Below are 18,887 nucleotides of genomic sequence, written 5' to 3' on the forward strand. Positions count from 1 at the left end.
TGAGCATTTTTACAAGTGTTAGGGTAACGTATAATCTCACTCAAAATTTGCTCAGTGACTGCAAAGGATATTATTACAAATATACATGGCACGTATCAGCAGATGGTTTCCACCCAGAATAAAAGTTTATATTGATGGTCTAAGAAGAGAGGATAAAACAGCAGGACTTAGGAGCCGGGTAAGGGCCGGGGGAACAGGAGAAGGTTGCAGGTGGCAAGACACGGGAAGGTGGGCCGGTGACGTCCAGATTTTCGTGTCCTGCCTACAAATGACTAAAAAAATACAGTGTTGCTTTTTTTTTTTTTTTTAAAGATTATATTTATTTATTTGACAGAGATCACAAGTAGGCAGAGAGGCAGGCAGACAGAGAGGAAGGGAAGCAGGCTCCCTGCTAATAAGCAGAGAGCCTGATGCGGGGGCAGTGTGATCCCAGAACCCTGGGATCATGACCTGAGCCAAAAGCAGACACTTTAACCCACTGAGCCACCCACCCCTGATCAGAGTTTCCTAGCGTTTAGAAGGTGGAACAAGGGAAGAGGGTGATAATCACCCTGCAGGTAACATGTATTGATCCCCTACTGTATGCATGAGCCACAAGCACTGGAGACTTATCATCTTTGAGTCTTCACAGCAGTTCCTTGAGATGATGGCGCCATCCCTGTCTTAAAGATGAGATGGGATTGCCCAAGGTCACGCTGCAGGGGTATGGCAGAGCCAGGTCTGGTACCCAGGTCCAGTAGACCCCGGGGCCTGCACTCAACCACCAGCTTGGGAGAAGTCCAGAAGGATGGCCATGCCGTTGCAGCAGATGTCCGAGGAAGCTACAGGTGGCCCCAGAAGATCTCAGGAAGAGTCTTCTTCCCGGCCCGCAGGCTCTCTGCCAGACACTTAGGTGGCTGTCTGTCTGTCTGTCAGGACCACTGAACTGTACTCCCTCCTGAACCCGCGAGAGCACAGGCCAGAGCTCTGGCAGCAGTCTTTCCACTTAGGCAGAAGCCCAGATTCTGACAAGTTGTCTTTGTTCTCTCTGTCCTCTTGCTCAAGGAGGTGACAGACTGAGCCCGGAGTGTCCTGTAAATGGGGAAAGGGGACAAAGTGATGAGTTCAGTTGACCTGTCTGTAACAGGACTTGTGTCTGCAGGGGCTCAGGCGCCCCCTTCAGCAGGACCTGACCTGGAGACCCCTCCCTCCACGGGGAGTCTGCCGAGCCAGACTGGGAGTTCTCCGTGGACAGACACCAGCCGTTGGTGGTGGTGGACAGATTGCCTCAGAGGGCAGCTGACGCTCCCTGGGGGACGTATGAAATGACTTTGTTTCGTCAGTTAAGTCAGCCTCATCCACTCAGTCATGCAATGAGTGTTTTCATTCATTCGTTTCAAGTCGGAGAGACCGTCCGCCACTCGTGGAGTGTGTAGGCTGCTCCTGTGTGTCCCGGGTGCGTCAGAGCCATGGGGGTGGGGATCGGATGCGCAGACGGTGGGGACAGGAATCAGCGTCCAGGTCCAGGAGCAGATACCTCCCTGTTCTTACAGACGAGGGAACTGAGTTAAGTCATTTGCCCGAAGTCAGCCTCTTTAGTGAGCAGCGGGTCTCAGACACCGATCCCTCTGGCCCCTGTGTGGGAGTCTTAGCTCTGTGTGTTACTGACTCTGGCCTGTGTGTTTGCTTCCAGTTCTTTAAGGCCTTTTCCAAGAATGGCTCAGGATCAGCATTGCCAGGTGGGTCTTCTTCTGTTATCAATATCTTCTTTTTCTTTTTGTTGGGTTCCTGCTGAGGTGAGGAGAGCCCAGCAAGGTCCATAGGGTAAACAGCTTCCTAAGTGGAAATGGAGTTTTGTGTTTTCCTGGGGCCTTCCCGGCCAGCCTAGATGGTGCCTTCTGGAAAAGGGGGCTGAAGAAACCCTTCTATTTTGCTCCATTCAGGGTCCTGGGAAGAGGGGAGGGTCGCCATGAACCCAGGCTAACCCGTCATGTCAAAATGGGGTTGGCATCCAGAGGGACAGAGCAGACAGCCTCCGGGGAAAAGCACTCACGGGCTCCAGGCCAAGGGGCTCCTTCCTGCCCTCTGAGGGATGGGTCTTCTCGTGTAACTTAGGGCCACAGAAGAAGACCCCACCGCACTGCTCTAATAGAGGACTGACCCATGCTCTGTTTCTCTCAGAACTAGCCTATGCCCCGGGCCCTTTGTTTCAGCAAAGCTGACAAGGCCGCTGGGATTATTGCTCCCTCCTCATGCGCCCCCTCCCCCATGTCCGTCTTCATCCAGTGGCTGGTGCTGATGTGGAGACGCTGCGGAAGAGGCTCATTGACGCCTTGGAGTCCCATAGTGACACGTGGCCCCCTGCCTGCCCCCCGCTGGAGCCTGCCAGGTATGCGGGGCTGGAGCAGGTGTGGTGCGGTGTGGGCCAGGATCGCAGGCCTGGGAGTGAGAGGGTAGCGGCTGCGTAGGGGATACAAAGGCCTTTGTCTCTGGGACAGACCCTCTATGGGTAAGAGCCCGGAGCCGCTCTGGAGCAGAGTAGGAGACTCCCTGTTGCTGGAGGGCCTCCCCTTGGAGCCCTGGCTTCGTGGGGCCAAAGGGTGCAAGGGAAGGAAGAGATGGGCGGCAGTTGTCCGGGCCCTGCCTGCCTCTGCTCTTCACAGCCTGTGCTCCGGAACGTTTGTGGGGGGCAGCAGACTTCAAGCATCTAACCCAGAGGGGGCACTGGCAGAGAGGACATGGGGACGAAGAAGGAAGGCTCAGAGGAAAAGGGAGCCCTGCCTCTAAGAGGAAGTGGTCATCTTTCTGAGCGGTCGCTGTGACTGGGGGGTGGGCCACGGCGGCTGGTGGCCCGCATCTGCCCGCCAGGCAGGCTCCCAGGATTGCCTCTTCTAGAAGGAAAGGGTGCGGTGCCTCGCTTCGGCTCTCCCACAGAGGGTAAACTGAGAGCACTAGGTCTCGCCCTCCTAGATGAGAACTTGAGACAGGATAGAGCCCACCTCAGGGATTCCTGCCAAGAAGGAGCAAATCTGGGTACCCGCAGGCACTGCTGGAAGGAGCCCAGCCTCTGAGCGCAGGGAAGATCCCAGGGCCTGAGGAGGCTCATGAAGCAGGCGCTGGGGCTCCAGGCCCCCACATCGATTTACTCATGTTCTTGAAAGCAGTAGTCCTGCCGAGAGACTGTGCTGCTAGCATCAGTTGGGGTTGAATCCAACCCTCAATTTTTTTTTTTTTTTTAAATCAGCTACGTGCGGGCACACGTAGTCCTGGAGGTTCCCACAGAGACCCTGGGCCCAGTGTTAGTCTTGGTGTGGTTTGGGGCTGCCCTAGACCCCTTCTCTCCAGGAAACATTCCTACTCGCCTGCCCTTACTTACATTTCTCAGTGACCGTGTCCATCTCTCTCTCATGCACATACATCCTTCGTGGTGCATTTTCAGTCCCACGGATCTCAGAAGCAGCAGGTCAGGTAGACCTGCCAACCTCATGGGTCCTGAACATTGTCCGTATTCACTCAGCCTTGCCCTTATCAGAACACAGAGACCGCTGGTCTCAAAGCCCCCATCTCCTGTCCTCCTCCTCCTCCTCCTCTTCCTCCTCCCCAGGCCACCTCGTACTCACTCCAGATTCTTAAAAGAAACAATGTGAAAAAAAATCAAAATGTGGACCAAAGGAGAAGCAGCTTGTAGGGAAGCAGAGGCAGCGTCCTCTCAGACTAAGGGTTTGGCTTGCTGCCCCTGGAGGGCTGGTGGGGGCGACTTCCATGGAGCCTCGAGTGGGAACAGGAGGGGGATATATGGCTGCCCCCATAGTTTTGTGACAGGTATGCCTGGTGTCCCCAGCAGGTCACTGCCGCTCTTGTCTCTTGCAGGCTGAAGGAGATTGATGGATTCTTTGCGAGAAACGACAAAGATTTCTTGGCCCTGATCTTTGAAAAGGAAGGCTCATACCTGGGTAGAGAGGTGAGCGCCCCCCAGGGTCCCTGCAACACCAAGGTGGGCTTCAGCAGAGTGCCCAGTGAGTTCAGGAGCGGGGCTGTTCCGGCGAATTCTGGGGTCTCGGCCTCATGCACGCCTTAGCCCAGCACTGGCCTGACCCCTGCTGGACGACCCAGGAAGTGTGGAAGCTGGGCCTTTCCGTGGGAAAACCTTTGTCTTTTTTATCTCCCTCGTTGAACGTGCGTCTGTAACACCCGCTGTTCACTGAGCACTGGACTAGAGTGCGGGCACACGTAGTCGCTAATCTTCGCAATTAAGGATGATGACCGGGAAACAGGTTGAAGGGCCCCGGGCCGGTGGATTGGTTGGAGCAGGGCTTTGAACCAGGTCTGTGAGTGCCGCAAGCCTGGTGGTTTCCACACCGCCCCACCCCTGCGGAACAGGAGCCTGGGTGTGGGGAGGGGCGGTCAGAGCTCATTCAGGGCCTCTGGAGGAAGCAGTAACAGAACAGGCAGGTGTGAATTGCCGCCCCATGGTGACTGTCTGCCCCAAGCCCCGTTTCCCTGTCTGGAAAGTGTGATTGCTCCCTTTCCTCAGAACACTGCTGGCACAAATGAGGCAGGTTAGGGGAAGGGCCTGGACTGGTAGCTGGTGCAGAGTAGGTGCTTTTTAAAGATCCGTTCCCCTGGCCTAATGCAGAGAGCTGTCCAGTCTGCCACTGGCGCACAGACTTCTCTACACCCCTTGTGGGCTTTTCCCAGCCGCCGAGGGGGGATGGGCCAGGCCAGAGGTGAAGTCCCAAAGTAATGCAGGGATGCAGAAGAGGCAGGAGGTGGAGATGAAATTAAACACCACTGCTGGCTCCGAATGCTTTCCTCCTGAAATTCCTTAAGCATATCCAGGATGCTACGGGCTGCCTCCAGGCCTCTGAGCCCTGAGAGAGGAAACAGAGGGCGATGGGGAGGGGCACGGAGCTTTGCTGAAGGACTTCCTGCCCCTTCTGGGGTCCCAGCCCAGGCCTAATGACAAGGAAGTGATTAATAAATGTTCATTGGAAACAGATCTTCTCCCTACTGCCCCTCAGGGCCAGGGACCCTGTTTCCATGCAGAGATGCTCATAGATGGTTAGTGTGAGAAGCAGGAGGGCTCAGTAGTCAAGAGCACAGACCCTGGAGCCAGTTTGAACTGGGATGCATTGCCCAGTCCCGGCACTTCCTGCCTCTGTCCCCCGAACACTTGATTTCACCACTTACCCTTTGTGTTCTCATTTGCAATAGACATTTTAGTTTTTTGATTTTTTAAAAAGATTATTTATTTATTTATTTGACAGAGATAAAGATCACAAGTAGGCAGAGGGGCAGGCAGAGAGAGAGGGAGAAGAGAGAGAGGGAGAGGGAGGGAGAGAGAGAGGGAGAGGGAGAAGCAGGCTCCCTGCTGAGCAGAGAGCCCGATGCGGGGCTCAATCCCAGGACCCTGGGATCATGACCTGAGCCGAAAGCAGAGGCTTAACCCACTGAGCCACCCAGGCGCCCCAAGGCATTTTAGTTTTTTAATGAACACTTGTATACCCCAGTCACTTATACATGCCCCAGTCACTGTTACACATTTCATAAAATTAACCCCTTCGGTCCTTTTAACATTCCTCTGAGGTTGGTATGTGTGTTATTATTCCAGTTTTGCAAGTAAAGAAATGGAGTCGGGGAGGTTTAGGCCAGTGGCACCAGGATGCAAACAGAGGCAGCCCCCGGCTTGGTCTCCTGATAATAGTTCCCATCTCATAGCATTATCTTGAAGATTCAGTGAAGCGATCCATAAACAGTCATAATACCATCTCAATAAATGTTAGTTAACATGGTTTTCCCTCTTATTTCTTTCTAAAAATAAAATCATGTCTAAGTATGTTTTTCTGATTTGGAATAGAGATAGAAAGCCTTGTAAATATAAGAATAAAAATGAAACCACATTTTATTATGCCTTCTACAAATTACTTTCATTGGAAAGAAAATTGTATTAGATTGGACTGCCCTAGGAAATTCAAGGCGTGTGGTGTGCACAGTTCCAAGGCCCCTGTTCTGGGCAGCATGTGACTCTTGTCGCCTGTGGGGTAGTTGTGGTTGGTGGCAGGAGACTGCCGGCACACTCGTCCACTCCCCAGAAGGCTTAGAGTCTGGATGGTGCCCGCCCAGGGCTCCCTCTGCCCAGTGGCTGGCCCCGCCCCCCGCAACATGTCTGTCTGTTTCCACAGGTGACTCTGGACTTGTCCCAGCACCAAGGCATAGCAGTGCGCAGGGTCCTGAACACGGAGGGCGATGTGGTGAGCAAGTTCGGGGTCACTGACTTCCCATCTTGCTACTTGCTGTTTCGGAATGGCTCTGCCTCTCGGGTCCACGTGTGAGTGCTGTGTGTCCCTCCGTCCCCCTCCCTTCTCCCCTGCCCACATCCCTCCTTCCCGCCTACAGAAGCCTGCCTCGTTCTTCCTCCTGCAGTCGCTCTGAGGAGTCCCCTTGTGCAGGAGAAGCCGCTGCCTGTGCATGGAGTGGGTGGGCAGTGCCAGGCACGCGGTCCCCCGGCTCAGGAGTCCGGTCTTGGGCCCCTGGTGCACTTGCCACTGCTCCGGTGCCATCGCCCTGGCAGCCCTGGCTCTAGTCCCCATCCTCCGCGGTTCACAGACTCCTTGGCAGGCTGTGGGCCTGGCAGGCACTCAGATATGCCTGACCCTCCCTCCCTTTGGTTTTCTAATTGCAGAAAAGTTCATTAGGAGCTAGACAATAGCCAGTTCCAAAATGCCAAAAGAAAACAATCAGGCCAGCCTCAGCCCCTCTGTCAGGCTCCTGCTGCTGAATGGCCCGTTAAATGGCGCCAGATGGTGCCTTGGTGCCCTCCCTGGGCAGATGATTGATGTCGCCTGGCTCCTGCCGGCAGGAGCTCGAGGGCCGGGGAGACCGAGACTTGCCTGAGGTGCCCAATGAGCTGCCCTACGGGGCCGTTAGCGCCATCCCGGACGGAGGCCCGGCAGGGTGGCCCCTGGCCCTTGCCGGCCCCAGTGACCAACCAGCACTGGGCCAGCCTCACCAGGGAATTCTGGCGGGGGAGGGGAGCGTGGGCTGCAGAGGGACAGGGAGGGACAGACAGTGCCAGTCCTGGTGGGGAGAGGAGGCATTGTCTCCTCACTTGGAGCTGGTGGAGGGGAAAATTGTTTGTGACGACCTGCTCCTGAGCCATCTGCTCGGCGATAAACATCGGGCTGGGACAGCGGAGTGGAAAGCGATGCTTCCCGGTGCCAGCTCCCCTGGGGCGTCCCGTCATGTGGCTGCTGGTCTTCACATTCTCCCTCCAGGCGGCCGTGACCAGGAGGTGCCGCCTGCCCTGAGGACTCTGTCAGAAGAGAGAAAGAAATCAAAAGGATTGTACAAGGATTGGAGAATTTAGCATTGTTGTTATTACTACCTGTTTTTATTAAAAAATCAGGTATCAAACCCCCTTGATTTCCTTGGGGAGTTGGGCCACCTCTGGTACCTCAAAGCAAGCTCCTGAGTGGGCAGCCACCTTTGGTCTCCGGCAAAGGTAGTCAGACCCAGGCATCCCGTCCATGGGCAGAAGTAGCTCCATCCCACAGCTGCTCCAGGCAGGGCAGGCTGAGGAATTCTCAGACCTGCCGCTTTTCCAGAAGGGGCTTGGGCCTCAGATGGTGTCGGAGAGCCTTTCCACAGCATGAGTGGTGGATGGAAAGGCTAAAGTGAGGCCTGAGCGCCTTGGTTTGACCTCACTGAGGATGAGATGTAACCAGATTCACGTATTTCTTTTTTTTTTTTTTTTTAATATTTTATTTATTTGACAGAGACAGCAAGAGAGAGAACACAAGAGGGGAAGTGGGAGAGGGAGAAGCAGGCTCCCCTCTGAGCAGGGGGCCCGATGTGGGGCTCGATCCCAAGACCCTGGGATCAAGACCCAAGCAGAAGGCAGATGCTTAATGACTGAGCCACCCAGGTGCCCCAGATTCAAATATTTCTTAATAAACATTTCTGTCAACGGGCGCCTGGGTGGCGCAGTTGGTGAAGCATCCGACTCTTGGTTTTGGCTCAGGTCGTGATCTCAGGGTCATGGGATCGAGCCCCATGTCGGGCTCCACACTCAGCACAGAGTCTGCTGGAGATTCTCTCCTTCTCCCTCTGCTCCTCCTCTTTAAAAAATAAATTAAAAAAATAAACACTTCTGTCAGCTGAGCCACCTGCCTCCTCTCCTGACATGATTTTGTCCTGAGGTCTCTTTCTCCATATCCACTGCCTCCCCTCTGGTTTCTTCCCTACAGGCTTGCGGAATCCAGGTCCTTCTACACCACTTACCTGAAGAGGTTCTCTAGGGCCCCCCGGGAACCTGTCCCCACCAAGGTTGTGCCAACCACTGCTCACACAATAGCTCCCACTGTGTGGAAAGTCGCAGATCGGTAAGGCCACGCCCCCTTGCCTCCCCAGAGCCTCACCTCCGATCCCAGAGCCCCGGCCTCCATACCACACTCTGGTCCCTGTCTTGAGCTTAGCACATGCCTTTCCAATCCCAGACCCCCTGAAGGCTGGCCTTGGCCTTTGGGCTCTCCTGGCTGCTGACCACACACAGAAGAGTCATAGCTGTTGGGATCAGCCGCAGGCCCGCAGGGGCCAGCCCCGTGTCTACTGACTGTGGGAGGTGCCAGACAGCACTTGCTTGTGTAAGTGATGGAGTGAACACTTTCCAAAGCCCACATTCCTTAAACTTAACACGATTCAAGAGCAAGTGGGATCAGCTTGGAGCGATACCCTGTGGCCTTCTGACCAACTTCCCACCCGAGCAGCCATCTCTTCTGCAGACGTGTTTGAGTACCTGCTACCCACTAGGCACTGTAATTCAGACACACGCAGATATGCAGTCCCTTCCCCCAGAGTTTACAGCCCCTTCCAGGAAGTCACTGACCTCATCTGAATGCCTCCGGTGCTGGAGAGCTCACTACCTTCTGGGCTAGCCTGTATCTTTGTGCACAGACATAACCATGAGGAAGCCGCTTTTCTCTCCAAGGCTGCTTGGCTCTGCCCTTGCAGTAGAATTCCTGCTCGTTGGGCAGGAGATGGGGCTCTAAGTCTCTTAAGCTGGCACCCGGCAGTATGCCAAGGAGAAATGGCTGACCGGGCAGCCCAGAGCCGCATCGGGAAGGTGGCCTCCACAAGGAGACTGTACAAGAGAACTGAGGGAGAGGTCATCTGATTTCCAGAGGGTTTGCATCCCAACATGAAGGACTTGCAGGGTAGGAAGTGAGATGTTTAGTAAATTGGGTAAGAAGGAAACAGAGACCTAGACATGGGAACTGTCCTCATGGTCATTCACAGATGAGGATTCCCGTCATTCGAATTATAACAGCGGACGCTTACGGGCCTCGGGTGCCGAACTCTGTGCTGGGCACCTTCCATACCTTATCCCATAAGTCAGGGGCCAGACCGCAAGAATGGAGAGGTACCAACCCAGGACACCCCCGTGGGGCCTAGAGAGGGCCCTTTGCCCGGAGGGTAGAGCACAGGGGTTTACAGTGCTGACCCCTTGAGTGACCCTGCTGGCTCCCTGCAGCGTTAGGAGGTAGGTGCGGCTGGAGTAACCAGTTCACTTTACAGGTGGGGTCTCTGAGGCCCAGAAAGTGGACTGAGTTGCCTCCCAGAACTGAGGCCAGAACCCAGGCCTCAGGAGGCAGGGGTAGAGAAGCAGCCACCGTGCCGAGCCCTTTCTTACAGAAGCCCGAGCCCAGACCCTGAGCCAGCAGGATGGGTGCGGGATGAGGCAGCCAGCTTGGAGCCTGCAGCCTTTCCCCCGGGGCTGGGATGGCCCAAGAGGTGTGACCCGGAGCCTCACCCACTACCCAAGGCCTGGCAGCTGTGAGGACATGAGCCCCCAAATAAAGATATGCCAGTTGCCCTCCTAACCCTCAGCCCCCACCATGCCCTGCCTCGGAGGGCAGCCGGAGCCTTGGTCTTTCCAAGAGGGCCCAGCTTTCCAGAGCCACATTGTTTGGGTGCACCCATTGTTCTCTCTGTCCCTAGGGGCCTTTGTTCAGAACAGGGAGCAAAACTCAGCCTTCCACCAGCCACCTGATTAAAAGCACCTTCAGTGAGTCCCAGGAGGGGCCGGCCCTGAGCCTATGGAGGGGACCCCTACTTCGTGCCAGGAGCTGCTGAGTGGCTTGCCTTTCTGCTCTTACTTATTCCTCTCAGCAACCTTCCCGTGAGCAATTTATTGTTATAGTAAATCTGTTATAGTAAATGAGGAACTGTGGCTCAGAGAGATTAAGTAATATACTCAAGGTCACAGAGCTGGTTAGTGGCAGAGCCCAGTGCTAACTTATAGGACTCTGTGACCATTGGCAGTGGCCCTCCCCTTCCCTCCCTGTAGCCCTGGGTGCTCATCCCCAGCCTCCAGCCTATGGTTAACACCCCTCTCTCTCTCCACCACCTTCTGGGTCCTCAGCTCCAAGATCTACATGGCTGACCTGGAATCCGCGCTGCACTACATCCTGCGGGTGGAAGTGGGCAAGTTCTCTGTGCTGGAGGGGCAGCGCCTGGTGGCCCTGAAAAAGTTCGTGGCCGTGCTGGCCCAGGTGAGCAGGGCCCCAGCCTCCCTTGTCTGCACCTCCCTTGGGAGCTCCTGATCTGGCTGGACACCTGAACCCACAGCGGTCCTGGTCCACTGCGGGCTGCTGCCCCAGGCTACTGGCTGGGTAGGGTAGGGCCAGATGCCCCGGAATGTTCCCCGCGGATTCTGCCTGGGTCCCCCACTATAGACGAAGCATAGAGTGAGGCCGTGGTCACTGGGGAAGCGGGACCCGCCGATGCCACAGGGAAGGAAAGAGGCTTTTCTGCATCTCCTCTCTTCCTTCCCAGTCACTGGTCATAGTGTGACCGGCTCCTTGGCCACCCCTTCCTTGTTCCTCTGTGGTTTCCAGCCGACATGGCTACTCTCTGCAGTGTAGCTCCTGCCTGTCGGGGATCTGCTGTGTGTCAGGCATTTAATCCTCTTGCCTTTGCACAATGGCAAGTGTTAGTCCCATTTCAGAGCCCCAGGGTGTTCAGGGGACTTGCCTCATGCCTGCCAGTGAGGAGGTGTCAGGAGGACCTGGGCTGAGATCTCTGGCCCCAGAGCCCGTGGTCCTTTCTTTGCCACACAGCTTGCTCAGCTCCGTGAAGGTGAGATGCAGGCCCCCTTCCTTCGGCACCTGTCTCCTCCCCACTCCCCACATCCTTCTGTCTGCTTCCAGATCCCTGGTTAGTGCTGCCCTACTTAAAACCCCAGGCTCCGGGCTGTGGAGGACCGCTGAGTCAGATGTGGGCTCCGATCCCCTTTGCAGGCTGACTGCTGACACAGCCACCCTCGGTCCCCGGGTGCCAGGTCTGCGGGCAGCTGGGGCTACCTCTGGGGGTGATCTGTGCCTCCCCAGGAGGAACTGCCTGCCAGCCTCACCCCTGTCCTGGCCTTCAGGCCCATCTGGCTCCTCTGTGTGGCGCTGGTACAGCCTGAGGCCAGAGCCTTTGGTCCCTCCCCCAGGTCCCTGCTCTCTCCTAGAAGCAGCTGGAATGACTGGCCACTGGGTGGCGTGCGGTCACCAGCGTTTCTTGCTCGAGGCAGATGGTGACTCCCTGAAGTCCAGAGCCCCTAATTCATCCTTCCTCCTGACACCGGGGCGTGAGGAGGAGGAAGGGTCCAAGTCAGGATGATGGGCGAAGGTCAGTGAGAAACGCTGACTTGAAGCTGTAAATTCATGTTGAGAGCCCAGAGGCCGGAGCGGGAGCGTGTCAGAGACCAGATTCTTCCACCCCCTTCTCCCTCAGGGCCAGTGGCCAGCCCTGGAGGTTTGATGGGAATCTGTAATGGCTTCCTCCGGGGACCGGATCCACTGGCAGGCTTTTCTGTTTCACGATCGTTCTCTGCTCTTTTTCTTCCACAAGTTTCTCAGTGTCTTTGTCCTCCTGACCTGTGTCTTGGTGGTTTTTTATCTGACCCGCTCTGCTGGTGTCCGTCCCTTCTCCTGCCCCCTCCCCCGCCCGTGGGTGTGTGTGGTGTGTGTGTGCACGCACGCACATCTGTCCTCCTCCCTGGAGTCCTTGTGGTTTTAAAGTGCTGATACTAATCAGATTTCAGTTGACTTATTGTCAGAGTAGCTTTTCATGTTCCTCGGAGACTCTTGGGAGTTACCAGCAAGGTCTGGACCTTGGCTATAAGCCCCCGGGCCGCCTTGTCCCCACCAGCAGCCCATGGAATACAGATGAAAGGCTGTTGGCCAGCCTCGCCCGGCAGGCAGTCAGCTGGTCTGTCAGAAGATGGCCCACAGAGAGGACGCCGTGGCCCAGGTTCCCAGGCGCTCAGGTTCCTCCCAGGGGCAGTGTGCGGTCAGGGTCAGCCTGGAGAGAGGGAGGCCTGAGGGCTGAGCCTCACTTAGAGCCTCACTTAGAGCTCTGTCCTCTCCCCTCCCCTTCCCTCACCTGGCCAGGTGCCCTAGAGCAAAGGTAACGAACCGAACCGCATTTGGGTCTGAGGAAGAATGTTTTCCTGGTGGCTTAGGAGCATTTCAGGAAACTGCTGCTCCTCACCTCTGTGTAACCCCCTCCCCTCTGTGGGACCGCGGAGCTCTGGGTATTGCTTCTCCCGCCCCAGCTTCTCCTTATGCCTCCCACAGCACTTCCCCGGCCAGCCCTTAGTCCAGAACTTCCTGCATTCCATAAATGACTGGCTCAAGAGGCAGCAGAGAAAGAAAATCCCCTACGGTTTCTTTAAAGCTGCCCTGGACAACCGGAAGGAGGTGAGTCTGGGGGCAACTGAAGACCTTCTCCCTGTCCTCAGTGACTGTGGGGGTAGAGGGGGTTAACCCTGTGGCCTCTGCCCTCCTTCGCCCACTGGCATCCCGGAAGGGGTCCAGGATTGCGGATGGGCCCTTCCAGCAGTCATGAATAAACCGCTACTTACTGAGCCGTCTGCATGCACATCTCATCTCATCTTCCCAGCATGGGCGGAAGGTAGCTCTTATCCCCATTTAGCAGATGGAGAAGCTGAGGTTAAGAGAGGTTAAGTAACTCTCTAAGATCATCAAGCCCGCAGGTGGTTGGGCCGGGATTTAAGACCGAGTGTGAGCAAGTTTGTCACTGGAGCTGCCAGCAGCCACATCGGGCCCCTCACCAGGCCCGTCTGGCCCTCTCTGGAGGCACCTGTCCGGGCTCCTGTGCTTCTGCTCTGTGCAGAGCTGGCCCAGTGCAGCCAGCAGAGACGCCCCGCTGTACAAGTGTGTTGGATGCCAAAGCTCGAAGGGGCCTCAGAGGCCAAACCCCTCATTTTACAGATGGGGAAATTGAGGCTAGAATAGGGATGTGACTCAGTCTGTGTCACAGCTTTTCAAAATCTGCTGCTCCTTTGATGGGCGTAGCCAGTGGAAGGGAGGTGCCACCTTCCCAGTGGTGAATTGGGGAGGGACTTCATCCGTCTCAGGGCTGTGTGCTGACCTTCGAGTCTCCCGGAAGCTTCTTTCCTCTCACCGCCCATCCCATTCTATTTCTTCCCCATATACGCTCTCGGGCACGTGTGTGTTCTCAGGGCACTGTCATCGCCGAGAAGGTGAACTGGGTTGGCTGCCAGGGGAGTGAGCCACATTTCCGGGGCTTTCCCTGCTCCCTGTGGATCCTCTTCCATTTCCTGACGGTGCAAGCAGCTCGGCACAATTTCGATCACTCACAAGAGACAGGTGAGCCCAAGGCCTGTGCCCCCTGCCCGGCCCGGCCCGGCCCTCCACAGGCTTCGTGTCGCAGGCCCAGAGGTAGCTGATTCTGCATTTGCAGCTGGCCACGTGTGCTCAGCCCAGACGGGGGACGGGGAGGACCGGGAGCGGCCACCCATTCCTGTCCCCAGCCCCAGGGTGGCACCCTGTGCAAGCTCAGGGGTGTAAGATTCTTTCTGGCTTTCTTGGAGCCATAAGCTTGCTTTATTTCTAGAACTTGGTGATAAATTTGTGGTTCTATTTCTTATACTCCTATAAAACTAGGAATTTTGTCTGTTTCAGTCTACATGGCTGATACTACATACTTTGAACAATTTTTTTTTTTTGTTTCCCACGGAAAAATTCATTCTTTTTTTTTTTTTTAGAGAGAGGGAATTTGCAAGCTGGGGAGTGGGAGGGTCAGAGGAGAGGGAGAGAGAGAACCTTAAGCAGACGGAGCTGAATGGGGTCTCTGTCTCACAACCCTGAGATGAAATCAAGTAGGATACTTAACCAACTGAGCCACCCAAGTGCCCCTGAAAAATCGTTTTCTAAGGAAGGCTGGGGAAACACACTGCCCCTTGTGCCCTATGCCCTCCTCAAACCATCTGGCTGCCCTCTGCCACTCACTCTGCCTTATACCTTTACCTCATGACCAAAGGGTAGGCGTCCAGTTCAGTCCCCACTGACTAAGGGTTAGATCACCGGGGTCAGCCTGGAGGAGGTGTCGGTGAGCCAGAAAGCACCCCGCTCTCTGGGGGCAAGGGGCAGGGGGCAGAGAGCTGCTGTGCAGCGGGCCAAGGCTCTGAGCCGGGGAGGGGCCGTGCAGTGAGGAGGGGCAAGGGGAGGTGAGCTGGAGCGGATGGAGGAGCAGGAGCTGAGCGAGGGAGGAGGGAGAGCATCCCAGTAGAAGCAGAGGGGATTAGAGGACCAGTCCGTCAGCCCCGGGGTTGGGTCCCGTGGTGCACAAGCCAGGAAGTCCCTGCCTCAGGGGACAGCATTGCAGGGGCCCGAGACAGGCAGTAACCTTACAGGTACCTCATCTGTGTAGGGTGATGAGTGTCCTGAAGAAGACGCACTAGGGGGCTGGAGGAGGGACGAAGGAGGGGGGCCTCATGGCTCCGGGAGGCTTCCCGGAGGAGGTGGCCCTGCGCAGACCCCCGGCTGGAAGAGAGGTTTCCAGGCTGCCCTGAAAAAGTGCTACACACGGGGGTGCTTTCCCAAGAGAAACTTATTTTCTCCCAGTTCCTGAGGCTGGCGGTCCAGTGCCAGGAGGGTCAGTATCTGCCGGGACCTCTCCTTGGCTTGTAGACGGCCATCTCCTCCCTGAGCGTTCGTGGGGTCTTCACTGCGTGTGTGCCATGTCCAGGTTGCCTCTTCTTATAAGAACACCGGTCCTGTGGCCTAAGAGCCCACCCTCGTGACCTCATTTGACCTTAATTGTTTCTTTAGACTCTTTGTCCAAATACAGTCACTTTCTGACGTGCGTGATGTGTGAGTGCGGGTGGACACAGTATGGCCCGTGACACAGGCCAAGGAGTAGCAGGTGCCAAGAACAAATCTGGTGTGTTTGCAGCCCCAAAAGGAGGCCAGTGGCAGAGCCCAGTGTGGGGGAGGTTGGGGGGGTGCGGGCCTGACGGTCTCGGCGGAGGAGTGGTTGGGATTTCCCAGTCAGCGCCGTGCGATGCCTCTGGACGGGTGCTTAGAGACCGCTGGGTGGAGGGCGGGCTGCCCCTGGCAGGGGTGGAACGCACCCTGGAGAGGCGGTAGCAGCCCAGGCCAGAGCGGTAGGTGGTGTGTAGAGGAAGTGGTCAGATTTGGGAGTGTTTGAAAGTGGTGCTGGAGGAGCCGTGGCCGACTGGACAGAGAGCATATGCAGGAGCCACGACCCAGCATGGACCCCAGAGCCGTTGGGCCTGAGCAGCTGGTGGACGATGGTTCTATGAGCCGAGAGATGGGAGGGCATAGACAGTGGGGGGCTCCGTGGTCTGTGCCCGCTAGCTGTGTGAACGGAGTCGTACACCTTGTGGGCAGTAGCATGGCGGGTGATAGGCAAAGCCTCGGGACCAGGCGGGCAGAGGATGGCGCGGAGGCCTGGGCTCTGTGGTGTATAGCCTCTGGGGCCCTGCTGAGGAGCAGGAGCCAGCGAAGGGGGCGGAGAAGGAGCAGCTACCGCAATTTCCAAATACCATGTCGGAAGAAGGAGGTGTAGGTGGCCGGGCAGGGGCCACAGTCCTGCGGTGGGGGGGGGGGGTGGGGGTGGTGGCTGCCAGGCCCGGAGCTCTCTGGCAGGTGTGGTTGCAGTGGGGCAGCAGCGAGAAGGGCCTGGCTAGAAGGGGTGAAGAGAGACTAAGAGGCCAGAAATTGGAGATAACGGGGCAGGCTCTGGGGTCAGAGAGGGGATGTCTTTATTGCAGTTGTCTTTACTGGTCCTGTTAAGGGAGAAATCAATGACGTGCCAACAAAAGAATATATATGTACAGCGGTGAAGTCCTGAGGAAGCCAGAAGGGGTGAGGTTCCAGAGCACAGGGTGGGGGTAGGGGAGACAGCTGCGGGGCCGTGGCGGCTGGGCCGGGAGAAGGCAGCACTGAGGAGGCCCGGGAGGTGGGAGGTGAGGCCTGGCCTTCGGGGCTGCTCACGTCACCAGGAGTGACGTGGTGGGGAGTGGCCGTGAGCAGGACACGGAGCGGGGCGGGGAGTCCCAGAGAATCAGGGGGTGGGAGGTGTGGGACCGTGAGTTTGGTTTTGAGGGGCTGGGGTCCCGCAACAGGACAGTTGGACAGCAGCCCACAGCAGGGAGGGTCCTGCTGCCACCCCTGGCCTGACGAATAAGGCGTGTGGAAGACAAAAGGGTTTAAGAGACACATGTTTCGGGGAGCCCAGGGTCAGGGCAAGGAGCTGAGGGGAGTATTCAAAGGTGCGTGCTGACGCCAGGCCGGGGGCCCCGTGGGAGAGAGTGGGAGGCAAGGGGAGATGGAGACAAAGCGGGGGATGTGCCGAGCCGGATCCAGGGGGACCCCTGAGGCAGTGCCTGAGGGAACAGGAAGCCTAAAGTGGGCTGGGCGCAGGAGGGGTGCTGGGGCGGGTGCTCCAGACGGCTCTCCAAGAGCCTCAGTGTCCTTCTGGTGAGTTTGGGTTTTATCCCGAGTATCGGTTGGTGACAGGGACCAGGACGAGTGGCAGAGAAAGGAAACGGATTTAGGACTTTGGGAGGTGATGGGGTCAACTCTAAAGTGACCCCTGGAAGGCGGCCGGGTGTGCAAGGAGACTGCGGGCCCTTCCTCAGAAGGTGGGCCCGCGGCAGGCGCAGTGGTGGGGCTGGCGGGCACGGGCGGCCCGTGAGCCCCTGTGACAGGCACAGCCCTCTCCTGCCCGCAGCCAAGGCCCAGGAGGTCCTCCAGGCCATCCGCAGCTACGTGCGCTTCTTCTTCGGCTGCCGAGACTGCGCCAACCACTTCGAGCAGATGGCAGCCGCCTCCATGCACCGGGTGGAGAGTCTGAACAGCGCTGTGCTCTGGCTCTGGTCCAGCCACAACAAGGTCAACAATCGCCTCGCCGGTAAGGAAGGGCCCCCTCCAAGGCCAGAGTCACCCACAGAGGGAGAGGGAGGTAGGGGGTTTGGGGACCTGGACCAAAGGTAGGAGGCGGGACACTCATTGCCCCTGAGGTAACACCCCTTGTTTCACTGTGCACAGAGCCCTTCCGCATGCTCTGCCTGCGCTGCTGAGGTAGGGCAGTGTCTTGGACCCATTTTCCAGGTGAGGAAGTTGAGGCTTTGACACTCTAGGGCTGTGGTCTTCCAATGCCACTGCTCCCTCGTTCCCCTGCACCAGAGCCCCTTTCTTGGAACTCTTGGGGTCCCTCTCTTCCTCTGCCTGTTGTCTCCTTCCTTACTCACACCATCAGGGAGGAGAGAGCTGGGCTTTTCCACCCACTAGAAAGGGTCTAGCAATGAAATGTGCTGGAAAGGAAAGACCACACCCTGCCTTGGAAAAATGGACCAGTTCCCATAGGGGGAGGCCTTGTTTTCTGAGGGTCCCCACTTCCAGCGTTTTCTGTTCCCCAGGCACAGGAGTCTGATGTGTCCAACAGGCAGAAGCATCAGACTCCAGAGTGACAAGAAGCGGGTGGGGAGGGGGCCATCTGTAGCCGGGAGCCCAGGCTTATCTGCGGGGAGAGGGGAGAGCATGTGGCCGACTGACCCCCTCCCGCCCAGCCGTAGGAGGTTAAAGGAGCTGAATGGAGCAGGTGGCAGTTCAGGCTGCTGTCTCCTGGGGCCTCCTGGTGGGCTTTGAAAGGAAGACGGGAGCCCTGTCTCTCTTCTCACCCCTTCCCTCCCTGCCACCCCCCACCGCCACATGCTCCCTTTGACCCTCCAGCCTTGTGACCTCAGCAGGCTCCCGGCTTCCCCGGGGACCCAGCTGCTGCTGGAGGCTCGATCTGGGGCTTCTCCTGGAGGGGCCCCAAAGAAGCCAGAAGCCTGACCTCTGCAGTGGGGTCCTTCCAGATCACACTAGGGAGAGGGCTCACTTGGCAAGGCTGGTCACTCCTGCTTCTCATGATACCCTTGGAATCTACTCGATGTCCCCACCCCAAAATAACCATTCGGACTTTGACTTCACTTGCCACTACTTCCATTCTGGCCAGCACCTTTCTCTGCCCTTGTGAAATCCTGTAGGAGAGGTGCCTCCTCCAAGAGAGCTGGGCTGGTGGATGTGCCCGGGTGACCCTGGGCGGGAGCTAGCGGCAGCCCCGCTGGAGACTCTGCCCGCTCTGTCAGCCGTCGGTAACTTCCTGACTCTCCCAAGTGCCCTCCTCCCCACCCAGGCCCCCCAGGCACCCCTATGCTCCCCCTTGGAAGTCCCTCTCGCCCCCCTCCAGCAGGAAATCCCACTGACTCCTACCCCCAGGGCTGCTGTGGCATACAGGAGAACACCTGTGGAATGGCCATGTGCCACAAACTCTTGTTTTAAAACATTTTCCGGGGCACCTGGGTGGCTCAGTCGGTTAAGTGTCTGCCTTCAGCTCGGGTCATGATCTCAGGGTGGTCCGGGAATCAAGTCCGGCGTCTGGCTTCCTGCTCAGCGGGGAGTCTGCTTCTCCCTCTGCAGCTCCCCATTCTGGTGCTCGCTCACTCTCTCTCTGTGAAGTAAATAAAATCTTCAAAACACACACACACACACACACACACACACACACACACACACACACACACA

The 18,887-nt window shown here is 57.0% G+C and overlaps 1 protein-coding gene across 1 annotated transcript in view; it reads left to right on the forward strand.

The window, feature by feature from the left end:
- Positions 1–18,887, forward strand: part of QSOX1 (quiescin sulfhydryl oxidase 1) — a 33,954-nt gene that overhangs the window by 13,671 nt on the left and 1,396 nt on the right. The window contains exons 3-11 of the mRNA XM_059412707.1: positions 1,673–1,718; positions 2,266–2,368; positions 3,850–3,940; positions 6,162–6,307; positions 8,226–8,360; positions 10,400–10,529; positions 12,603–12,725; positions 13,511–13,658; positions 17,050–17,229. Of these exons, the coding sequence (XP_059268690.1) occupies positions 1,673–1,718; positions 2,266–2,368; positions 3,850–3,940; positions 6,162–6,307; positions 8,226–8,360; positions 10,400–10,529; positions 12,603–12,725; positions 13,511–13,658; positions 17,050–17,229 (1,102 nt within the window). The remainder of the gene's footprint in view (positions 1–1,672; positions 1,719–2,265; positions 2,369–3,849; positions 3,941–6,161; positions 6,308–8,225; positions 8,361–10,399; positions 10,530–12,602; positions 12,726–13,510; positions 13,659–17,049; positions 17,230–18,887) is intronic.

Source organism: Mustela nigripes, chromosome 10, assembly GCF_022355385.1.
Source record: "Mustela nigripes isolate SB6536 chromosome 10, MUSNIG.SB6536, whole genome shotgun sequence".
NCBI classification, from domain to species: Eukaryota; Metazoa; Chordata; class Mammalia; order Carnivora; family Mustelidae; genus Mustela; species Mustela nigripes.